The following is an 11,317-nucleotide window of genomic DNA, read 5'->3' as shown; positions in this document are numbered from 1 at the left end:
AATAAGTTGATGTCAAAATCCGATAATATAATAACTTTTTTTCATTATTTACCCTATTTTCTTTTCTCAATTTATTCGAGATCTTTTAGACATATAAAGAACCGTTTCACCCATATATTTTAACATTAAAATAACACAAAATTTGAAGTATTTTAGTTAGCAATAAAAAATATATCTAAATTTAACTAAATTGCATTTAATAATCCAACCACTATATATTTTGTTGTGCACGTAAGATCTCTCCGCTACACTACACAAAGGCTCATCACAGCTACATTCACGGATTCACATACCATATGGCCGAGTCAACTCGCTCATCGTCCCCCAACGCGCCACCAAATCTCTCCGCCACAAGAATCCAAAACACCAGGTCTTGGCGTCTGGGTTTATTCCTCTCCGCCGTGGCCACCGTCGTGATAGCTTTACTTCTAGTCCGATTTGATGCCTTCGATGCGGCTCCCTACTCCTCCGACGAGTTAGCTAAGAAACCGAATTCTGCAATACCACGAACCAATCCTCGAGTCCTCCATGGTTCCGAAAAGATAGGGGAGGGTCAGTTATTGGCTCCTGAAGACATCCTGTATGACCCGAAGTTAGGGGTTATTTACACCGGCTGTATTGATGGCTGGATCAAGCGAGTGACGGTGAATGACTCGGTGGTGGAGGATTGGGTTAACACTGGTGGCCGGCCTCTTGGACTCGCTCTTGGTTACTCCGGCGAAGTTTACGTCGCTGATGCTTTTAAGGTTTGTCTCTACTCTTTGGAGTATATAATAATAGTAATAATACACAAACAAAACCTCGACAAGATAAAATCTGGTAAGGTGGCATCACTGGCATGTGATTGAAAAAAAAATCAGTAAATTGAATTAATTCATATTTTTTTGATAAATTTAAATTTATTTGCTTTTCCTTTTATTTTTCTAATTAACGAAATTTAAAGATTGGCTTTTTAGATAACACGACACTTTATTCATTCTCTAGACAGCGCCTGGACGTGATATAACGTGAAACGTAAGTCAACTGGTTGCCAAATACATATATTTGTATATACGTATTAATTAAGTAAATAAATGTCTAAAAAAAAATAAAAAATGAACTTCTAGATCTAAGAGGCTGCTTTCATTTAATTCAATGCTTTTATGGAAACAAAACTGACATGAAAATGACACGTTTAAATCTTGACTTACATAAATACATATTTAACTAAAAATGGTTGTTCTTCTTTGCCATTGCCTAGTCAATTGCTAAGCATTGTGTTTTTTTAATATATTTTGTGGTTTCTAAAAAAAAGATAAATACATATTTATTTTGATAAGAAAGTATGTGTTTTATTTATGATTTAAAGGATATTTTAATAACCAAAAAAGTTGTGTTGGATTTGCATATTATAATTTCTTGAAAGTTTATTTATTTTTGTTGATTTTATTTCTTACGAACTCTTTCTACTATTCCAAATACCTTTTTTTTTTTGCTTATAGCCTCTTTTATAATTTTATTGCTCCCACTTCCCTCAATCTCAACTCAAATAAATTTAATAATTCTCAAGCATTATTTTTACCTTTGAAATAATGTATAAACTATAAACAAGACACGGCAATTTAAATTAAAAGAAAATTAAATATTCTTCTATAATTTCTTGTTATTCATCCTCTTATCAATGTTAAATGCTAATATGTGTTATATTTAATAAAATTAAAAATATTTAATATATTTATCACTATTTAACGTGTATAAAATGATAGATAAAAAGAAAACTATTTAATTTATCTAAACTAAAAGAAAATTAAATAAATAAAAAGTCATAAATATATAAGATGTTTTCATTACAAAATAGTCCATATTTGATGCAAATTGCCCCTAGAATTTGTCTAGTACTTGCTTTTAACCTTTTCTGAAAATAGGCACAATTGTCCAAAAGGAAGGACTATGGCTATTAAACATCTAGGCACGTATAGATAGCGCCTATCTGGGTTTTTTTTTATAGGACGGCTTTTTTTAGTTGTAATTGACCGGACCGGATTGCCCAATTCAGTATCGGGCCAGTGCAAAGCGCTTTAGTTACAACAAGAAAGTTATATCCTTCCTTTTGCGGGTTTTGCGGGATAGTCTACCTATAACGAGGACGACAATAACAACAATAAAATAAATAAATAAATAAATAAAATAATAATAATAATAATAATAATAATAATAATAATAATAATATAAAAATATAAAAATGACCAAAGATGCAAATATTCTAAACTTGAATAAGCATGCAAATATTCTAAACTTGAATAAGCATGAAAATATTAAAAAATATATTACGTCAAAACGTATAAAACTCAAAATTATGCCCACATAAAAAAAGAAGCAAATAACCTTGTTTTTTTATAAATATAACGAGTGAAATTCTAAATTTACATTGATTGTTGACTAGTTTAAATACACAAATATAAAAATAAACATGTAAAATTTAATATTTTTTTAAGTTAACCAACGAAAGTTATTAAGAAAAATCATATTATATATATTACAAGTGATAAACACAAAATTTTAAAAAATAGAGGAGACAAAAGTGATATTTAAAAAAAATACAAGGATGAAAATATTATTTTACAAAGTAAAATAGAAAATTAGGAATACTTAACTTGGCAAACCACAAAAAACAGGAAAGAAATAGAAACTTGGGATGATTTAAGTTGCCAAACAACAAAACTATCAAGGCAGGGACCAAAGGTGGCAATATTCCAAACTCTTGTGGCATAAATCAAAAGGACACAAAGTATACTATTCATTTCTCATTTCTAGTTAGGTGTTTATATAATAATGTCACATGTTCTCTAAGACACACAAAACTGGATTTTAACCGGTTTCAAAATTGGATCGGTTTTAGTAAACAAAAGTCAAAATCAGAATGAGGACAAATCCAATCGGACCAAATCGGTTTTCGAGCAAAAATATACAAAACTATAGTAAACTGGTTAGGATCGGTTTGAAAAAAAAAAAAAAAAAAAAAAAAAGGTTTGTTTTCTGCATTTTGCTAAATCTGATTTCGGGGTAGGAATTTAACGAAATTTTCATGTTTGATCATAAGCGGACTAATAAGCAAAACTCACTACTTTGCATATAGGTTCAAAACAACATTGTTCTACCGTTAATTCTTTAATTCTTTTATTGGTATGTAATTTAAAAAACAAAAAAAAAAAAAAAAAAAAAAGGTTTAATCTTTGATAATCTGAAGTAAAAGTGCACAAGGTGCTCTTAAAACTAGTATATGAAAACAGTGGACGAAATCTACAAAGACAAAACAAGGACGTGATTATATCACTATCTTTAAAGAATATTAGTCTCCACTATACTGTTGATGAATCTAGGTAAATTCCTCCCAAGATCTCCTCCAGTTTTAAGAGTTTCAAGAGACGATCCCATGAAGGCATGAACTCTTCACATAAACATAGCTTTGAACATTTCTGTGATATTGTGAAGAAGATAAAAACAGCCATTAAATGATAATGAAGTCATAACTCATGTATATATAGCACAAAATTCCAACACTTGCAACTGCAACTTTAAAATAATTAATTGATTTTTCTAGATAACCCGAAAACTTTGGACCAAAAAATTTTGATTATCAATAATATATAATCCCTCAATATTATAAGTTTTTTCCAATAACCCCGACCTAGCCTCATTTTAAGAGTTCCCTTCAACGTGTGAAACACGACTTTAGTTTTTTGTCCATTACTTTTTACTTTTATAGGGACTACTTAAAATAACCCAAGATGGCGAAATAGAAGCCTTGACAAACGAGGCCGAGGGTGTAAAATTTGGAACCACAGATGATGTAGTCGTTGCAAAAAACGGTTTATTATACTTCACTGACGCCTCTTGGAAATATGAGTTGCATGATTTCGCATTAGACATATTCGAAAATCGACCTTACGGAAGATTCTTGAGCTATGATCCATCCACAAAGCAAACCAAAGTCATTGCTCGAGATCTCTACTATGCTAATGGCGTTGAAATTTCCCCAAATCAAGACTTTGTCATCTTTTGCGAAACCCCAATGTAATGTCGACATCTCACTTCCCTTTTCCCCATTTCATTACAATTTTGACATATTGGTATTGTGAATCGAAGGATGAGATGCATGAGGTACTATTTAGAAGGGGAAAAACAAGGTTCAATCGATGTTTTTATTGATAGATTGCCTGGTATGCCCGACAACATTCGTTACGATGGCCAAGGCCACTACTGGATTGCGATTCCCACTGTAAGTTGATTGCTCTGATACCATGTTAGATATATGATGTCAGACTGTCAGTTGATTGGGCTTGGACAATTTATTTTTTTTGCAGGAGCATACATACGAATGGGGCCTCGCACGTAAATATCCATACATACGAAAAGTTTTAGCATTTTTAGAAAAGTACTTGAAAAGGCCTTCTGTAGAGAAAAACTCAGGGGTAATAGCCGTAAATTTGGATGGGAAGCCAGTTGAGCGATACTATGACCCTAAACTGACATTTGTTACAACAGGATTTAAGATCGGTGAACATTTGTATCTCGGGAATCTTGCAAAGAACTTCATTATTCGCCTCAACCTTACTCAATATCCTGCTATTGCATCCTCTTCACCAACATGAGCAACACTCTTTTTTTAATATTGCTTTGTAATTTTAGAAGATTAATGTATATGTCCACTTGTTTTTAAAAAAAGTTAATTGGGAGAAATAGTAACGTACTTTACTAGAATTTTCGATTTTAACAATGTAATTTAAGTTTTAGTAATAAGAACGATTTCTTCCCATTTATAGCAACGTAGCATTTTGATGTTTGTGCAAAAGACGTAAATGCCCTCTTTATCCTAATCATTGAAAATAGTCATGGAAAGCTTAAAAAGCAACCTAAGTGAAGATTTGTACAACCATCATCAATACCAATTACCAAAGACAAAAACCGATCATTTCTCTTTACAGATCACACTTCATGGATCGACTTATTCAAACTTAAAAGTCTAAAACCGATGTGTAAAGAATGATAACAAAATCAAAGTGGCAAAAATGGAAAATTACACTCTCAATATTCGAGTCATTCAAGTGCAGATATGACTGCATCAGCAACTTCTTGTGTTGTGCTACTTCCTCCAAGATCTTTTGTGCGATATTTTCCTTCAAAAATGACACGTTTCACTGCATTTTCAAGGCGATCTGCATAATCAGGAAGCTGAAGGTGTCTGAGCATCATGGCTGATGAGAGGAATAAAGCCACAGGGTTTGCTCTCTTCTTCTCAACAATTTTTGGTTTCCCAACATTCCCAGCTGATGCACCTTGCTCAAAGATTGCATACTCAGTTCCAACATTTCCTGCAACAATTCCAATCATAATGGTTGTTATTAATTAGGTCTAAATTCAAGAAAATCAAGAAATAGCAACAAGAGTACTTTACCTCCTGGCATGACACCTGTCCCACCAGCAATTCCAGCAGCAGTGTTTGCAACTAGGTTGCCATAAAGGTTAGGAGTCACCTGAAAGATTCAGTGAGGAAGAATGTGTAAAAAAATGGAAATGATGGTGTATGATAGATTAAGAAGATAAGATTAAACATACCATGACATCGAATTGCTCAGGCTTTGAAACAAGTTGCATGCAGCAATTATCAACAATGATTTCGTTGTATTTGATGTTGGGATATCTTTTAGCAATCTCCCTACAAGATTCCAAGAAAAGACCATCTGCAAGCTTCATGATGTTTGCTTTATGAACAGCTGTTACAGTCTTTCTGTTGTTGAGGTGAGCATATTCAAAAGCATACTGTGCTATGCGTTCAGAGCAGAACTTTGTTATCACCTAAAATGATACCATAATCAGACACAATGGAAAGAAACTAATATATACTGCAGTTCAAGAGTGGCCGATTTCACATAGGCATTTCATCGAACAACAAGCATGCGATGATAATGAAATTAAGAAACCCAAATGTACCTTAAGACTTTCAACGACACCAGGAACAACTTCATGCTCCAAACCCGAATACTCCCCCTCCGTGTTCTCCCTGATCACCACGATATCGACGTTTTCATGCCTCGAAGGCAACCCAGGCAAATTAAAACAGCTCACAAGCGAGACATACAAATCTAGTTCTTTCCTCAACAGAAGATTCAACGAATTAACCCCTCCGCCCACCGGCGTAATCAATCCGCCCTTCAAACAAACTCGATTCTTCTTAATCGAAGCCATAACATCATCGGGTATCGTGTTCATGTCGCCATGAACTTCAAATTTCTCGAAGGTAACCGGCGCACGCATTGCCTCGAAGACCTGTTCAACGGCGCCGGTCACCAAAGGGCCGATCCCATCGCCTGGGATTAGAGTAACGAGTCTTGGAATACCCTCTCCGGTAATAGGGTTAACGGGTATCGAGCCGCCGCGTCCGGGTCGCGGCATGTAGGTTATGGAGCGTAGGCATGATCGGAGATGAGGAGGGGTATCGGAGAAGAGTTTCTTTAGAATTGGAACTGTTCTTTGAGCCATTTTAAGAGGTATATATGGGTTTCTGGAGATCTGTGCAAAAATTGTTTTACTGTGTTCTTAACTCGTAATGGTAAATTTTTGCTTCTTCTCAACGCTCTGCCATTAACGGGCTTTTCCGAGAGGAGAACCCATAAAAGCTGTTTTTTCCGTTCTACGGCTTTTGACGAATATTATGTTAATTAAAATGTTCTCTAACAAATAAATATGTGACAAAAGGAATATATCATTGACAAAAAAAAATATATTATATATTTTCCAAAGTAACATGTATGCTGTAAATTGATAATTAAATAAATAATTTGGTTATTGAAAATAAAATAAAATTAAATCCAATTATTTATTTCATATAGAAATTTGTTATTATTATTATTTTAGATTTAGAATATTAATGTCACCCTTTTTGGAGTGTGTTAACTAAAACTGAACCCAATGAGATACGGACATATGACAACTCTTATTAAAATGCTTAACTCAAGAATCAAGTGATCACCAAATCTCATCATCTCTACCTCCTTGTTAGAGGTTTGATTTTCTTTAGTTATATATTTTTTATATATAAAAATTTTAAAGTTTATTGATGGAAAACGCTTGGTAAAGAAAGCCCTAAAAGGTATGTGGTTTGATATCTAGCAAATTGATATGGATGCCTTTTAAGATGTGTGCTATGGAGATGTAGCTTTAAAGGATCTTTTTCCTAACTTATATGTGGTTGAATCTAACAAAAATTGTTTGGTGTTTGATAGAGTTGGAGGGGTGGCAGGTGCGAGTTCTAGGTGGTCCTGGAGTTGGTCTAGACAGCTACGAATGGAAGAGAATCTGACCAATTTTCTGTTTTACTTAGCATGCTGAACAATTTTCAGTTTACTACTTGGCTTGACAGATGGCAGTGGGTTGGGATGCTGGAAAGTCGTTTTCAGTGAAAATTGTTAGAATTCTCATTGTTGATTTAGGTTTGAGCAAAGATGAGAAGTTTAATTGGATTAACTGGACCCCTCTTAAGAGAAATTGCTTTGTGTGGAGGCTTGTCAAAAATAAAATTCCAACTTATGACAATTTATTAAAAAAAGGTGTTACTTTGAATTCGAGTTTATGCCCATTTTTGTAGGTTGTTTGAAGAGGACATGGAGCACATTCTCTTCTCCTGTGGAGTTGTTGTGAAATTGTGGACCTAGTTGCTAGAATGGTCGTCTATACTTCCATCAAAGCCTACATCTTGTTCGGTTTTGTTTGATATGGTGAATACAAGTACTGATGGAGTTATGATGAAGAAGTTGAGGTTATCTCTTATCTATACAACCTTATGGATCATTTGGAAAGCTAGAAATTCCATTATTTTTAAGAATGAGTGGCGAGTAATCATGCTTATTGCGGATCACTATCTCCACTTTTAATTGGATCAATAGTAGATCAAATTGTAGAAAAATTGTTTGGTTTGATTGGTGTATGTCTCATGTTATGAACTCGATTTGGTAATTGTCTGAGCTCCTCACTTTGGTTTTTTCTTATTAATGTTATTGCTTAATTGTTGCACTTCAAAAAAAATCAAAAATACCATGGGCATCGAAAACATTGAAAGTCGATCTTTTGGAACTGAAATTAATGAAAACTAGAAGCGTCCCCCCGCGTTGCGGGGGTTGGAAGGTGTTGTTTTTATGTACAAGTAGAGTACATTGCCTTAATTGGTAGCCACAGTTAAGTATGTTGTCATTCTCTGCAATTCGCCCTATTACAAACACGGTAAAAAATAAATGTACATTTGTATTTTGATGCTTAAAATGATAAAAATAAAGGACATTGCCCTTTCTAGAAAAAAAAGGATCCAACTTACAGAAACTAAACATTAAAATGAAAATACATTGCCTTATTTTGATTTAAGTTATGTCAAATTCCACCACCTACCAAATGTTGGATTAGGTGTCTAAGCCCATAATTATAATTGGTATAAACTTGAATTGATAGTAGCACAGTTCTTTTGGGTTGCCTTCAAATCTGACAATTGAATTGGATAACTTTTGGAGAGAGAATAATGATTTATTAATTTATTACTTGGTTAATAAGTTAATTAGAAATAAAAAATAAATGACTTATTAATGTATTGTGGAAATAATATATTAATTAGAAATCATATTATTTAATTAATATTTAATCAGAAATTAATTTGGAATTAATTTTGGGATTAAAGGAATTAATTAAAATTGTAGGGACTAAATGTGACAATGTTCAATAGTTGAGCATTAGGCAATTCTAGAACCTCCCTATAGTAGGGGGAACGAATTTTAGATACTCCTAGGTTTCTTTGGGCTCTAAGGGTACATTGGATGCCTTAGGAAGCAAGTTAAGGGATTAGGGTTATCTTGGATACACCTGTCTTATCCAATACCTTCCTAACACCAATATAAACCCTATTTAGGGTTAAATTTCGACGTAACCCTTCATTCTAAGTGCCTTGGTCAAAATTTTGATTTATTACTCTCTCTATATATGGTATTCCTTGGTTGCTTGAGTTTGTTTGTGAACCATTAGAGGTGCGACACTTGTGGCGCTTGCTACCAAAGGTCTTTCAAGCAAGGATTCAAGATTGTTTACAATAACAATCTTAAAGGTATATTTCATAACCCTTTATTATGTGAATTTTGATTATACACTAGGGATATAGTGTTTACACTTTGTTGTTCGTTATTGTATGTTCAATTAGAGAAAACGTAAATCTTCAATTAGGGTTGCATGTACACATAGGATTGTATGTTATGCTTAAAACTATATTTGGTATGTACTTAACCCGGTTGTAGCATTGTCCTTTTTGGTTGCCTTCACCAGAGCAACTTGATTGGATGATTAACGAAGAAAGTGGTTATTATGGTTTATTAATATATTATATGAATAATATATTAAAAAAGAAATCACATTGGTTAATTAATATTGGTCAAGAATTAATTAAGAATTAATTTTGTGGTCAAAAGATATTAATTGAACCTAGGGGACTGGAATTGCAATTATAAGATAATTGGATTTTGGGTTGTGGATCCTTTAGAAAGGGATGGACGAAATCAAGGGGGAAGCCCACATTGAATTCGTCCAAGCCTTGCTTCTAGAAGGATCTTGAAGACTGCTTAGGGCCTAAGCAATCTAATTAGGGTTTTGACTGAAACCCTAGCAGCTCATCTATATAAGTGACCCTAGTCTTCACAAATCGGCTACCACTTGAACCCTAGAGATCATTGAGCCAATTTTGAGCCTCCTTCCTCTCTCTCCAAGATCATCCAACTTGCTTTGGTGTTTGTGATTCATCAGAGACATCGCATTTGAGGTGCTAGGTTCTTAAAGCTCAAGATCTTCAAGCTACAATTGAAAGGTAATTTCCTAACCTTGGTATAATTATGATTTTTGATTTTTTGTATGCTATAATTAGGGTTTACAAGCTTTGGATGATTTGCATGTATAATTAGAGAAACCTAGATCCAAAGCTTTAGGGTTTGCATGTGCACCATAGGATTGATGTAATACTTAAAACCGGCCCATCGATATGAACTTAAAAAAGGAGGAGAAAACAAAATCGTCATTCTATTCATTGAACTCGTCGAGTTGTTCTTCAAACTCGACGTGTTGGACTGCAACATGGCATATTGGTCCTCCAACTCGGCGTGTTTGCGTGTCAGATCCTGATTTCGAATTTTCTTGCCTAACTTGATTTATTTGGTTAATATTTGGTACTTATCTTTTATTAAAAATGTCATAATCCGATTTTTGGTAATGTTAGATAATTAAATATGACCTAACTGTTATGAGATAATTATGAATCGGATAATGTTGATTTTATTTTATTATAATTATCCTTATGCATATGAATAATAATTTAATTAAAGGATAATTAATATATCCATAATTGGTTACTAAATAATTAATTTGATTATTAATTAAAGTAAATTTTAGGGTTGTTTGAAATTTTAATTAAAAGGTTTAATTTTTGAAATTTAAAATGTAAACCCAAAATTACATTCTTATGGATTTTGTTAATAATTTAATTAAATGATTAATTAAATGATAATTAATAAATCCATATATGCTTTAAATTTAATTATTAAAAGTTTAATTTAGTAAAAGATTAAACCCTTGAAATTTTAAAATGTTTAAAATTCACCTTATATTATATATAATTAATAGTTTAATGTATATTATACATATAAGAAAAGTCATTCGAATCGCTAGCCTCATTCACGAACCCATACTATAAGGGGAGTTTAAGGAAGCGACCTGTAAAATAACCGTCGGGTATCCATTCTTACCTACCGCTCTCTCGTATGGTAGAGGGTCGTTAGTCGAACGGGTTCGATAGGACAATTAATCATCATTAAAAGTTTAATGATAAAGTAACTAAACCATTTTCTAAAATCTCATTCTTAGTTACTTCAGGAAAAATGTGAATTTGATGCTAACCCATGAAATTGCACATTGCACCTTATTGGTTGCTAGTGGAGCGTGTGTGGTTAACCGGCATACTAATATGGGACTAATATTGTTGGCAATGGGTGTCTCGTAAGTTATCATTGAATTAATGGAGCATGCGTGGTTATACCGCATGTTAAATTCAGATGATAAATGACATCGAGAGTACCAAGCTAATTTGCATGGTTATTCACATCTCGTTTGTGGTCCTCGACATCCCAGTCACAAAGTGAGAGCATAATTAAGATTAAATATGTTATTGAATAGTTCAATGAATCTCAAAAGATCTAGGAGTTTCATAAGATTGAAATTGGTAAATGTTTTACCTACCTAAAATAAATTCGAATTCGATTAC

General features: G+C 33.2%; 2 protein-coding genes across 2 annotated transcripts; one reads left to right on the top strand and one right to left on the bottom strand.

The window, feature by feature from the left end:
- The first annotated feature begins 229 nt into the window (after positions 1–229).
- Positions 230–4,799, top strand: LOC145087263 (protein STRICTOSIDINE SYNTHASE-LIKE 5-like). Its single transcript, XM_079025190.1, has 4 exons — positions 230–746; positions 3,746–4,053; positions 4,126–4,258; positions 4,344–4,799. The coding sequence occupies exons 1-4, from the start codon at positions 297–299 to the stop codon at positions 4,629–4,631; spliced, it is 1,179 nt and encodes a 392-aa protein (XP_078881316.1). The 5' UTR covers positions 230–296; the 3' UTR covers positions 4,632–4,799.
- A 104-nt stretch (positions 4,800–4,903) lies between these two features.
- LOC145087264 (isocitrate dehydrogenase [NAD] regulatory subunit 3, mitochondrial-like) lies at positions 4,904–6,698 on the bottom strand. The gene is made up of 4 exons (XM_079025191.1): positions 5,971–6,698; positions 5,596–5,835; positions 5,435–5,513; positions 4,904–5,351 (listed from the first exon to the last, which is right to left on the bottom strand). Exons 1-4 carry the CDS (start codon positions 6,517–6,519, stop codon positions 5,077–5,079), a joined length of 1,143 nt encoding a protein of 380 aa, XP_078881317.1. The 5' UTR covers positions 6,520–6,698; the 3' UTR covers positions 4,904–5,076.
- Positions 6,699–11,317: the final 4,619 nt, after the last annotated feature.

Source organism: Lactuca serriola, chromosome 2 (assembly GCF_051521515.1).
Source record: "Lactuca serriola cultivar US96UC23 chromosome 2, Lser_US96UC23_V15, whole genome shotgun sequence".
Lineage (NCBI taxonomy): Eukaryota > Viridiplantae > Streptophyta > Magnoliopsida > Asterales > Asteraceae > Lactuca > Lactuca serriola.
This window is presented reverse-complemented; position numbering and strand designations above follow the sequence as displayed.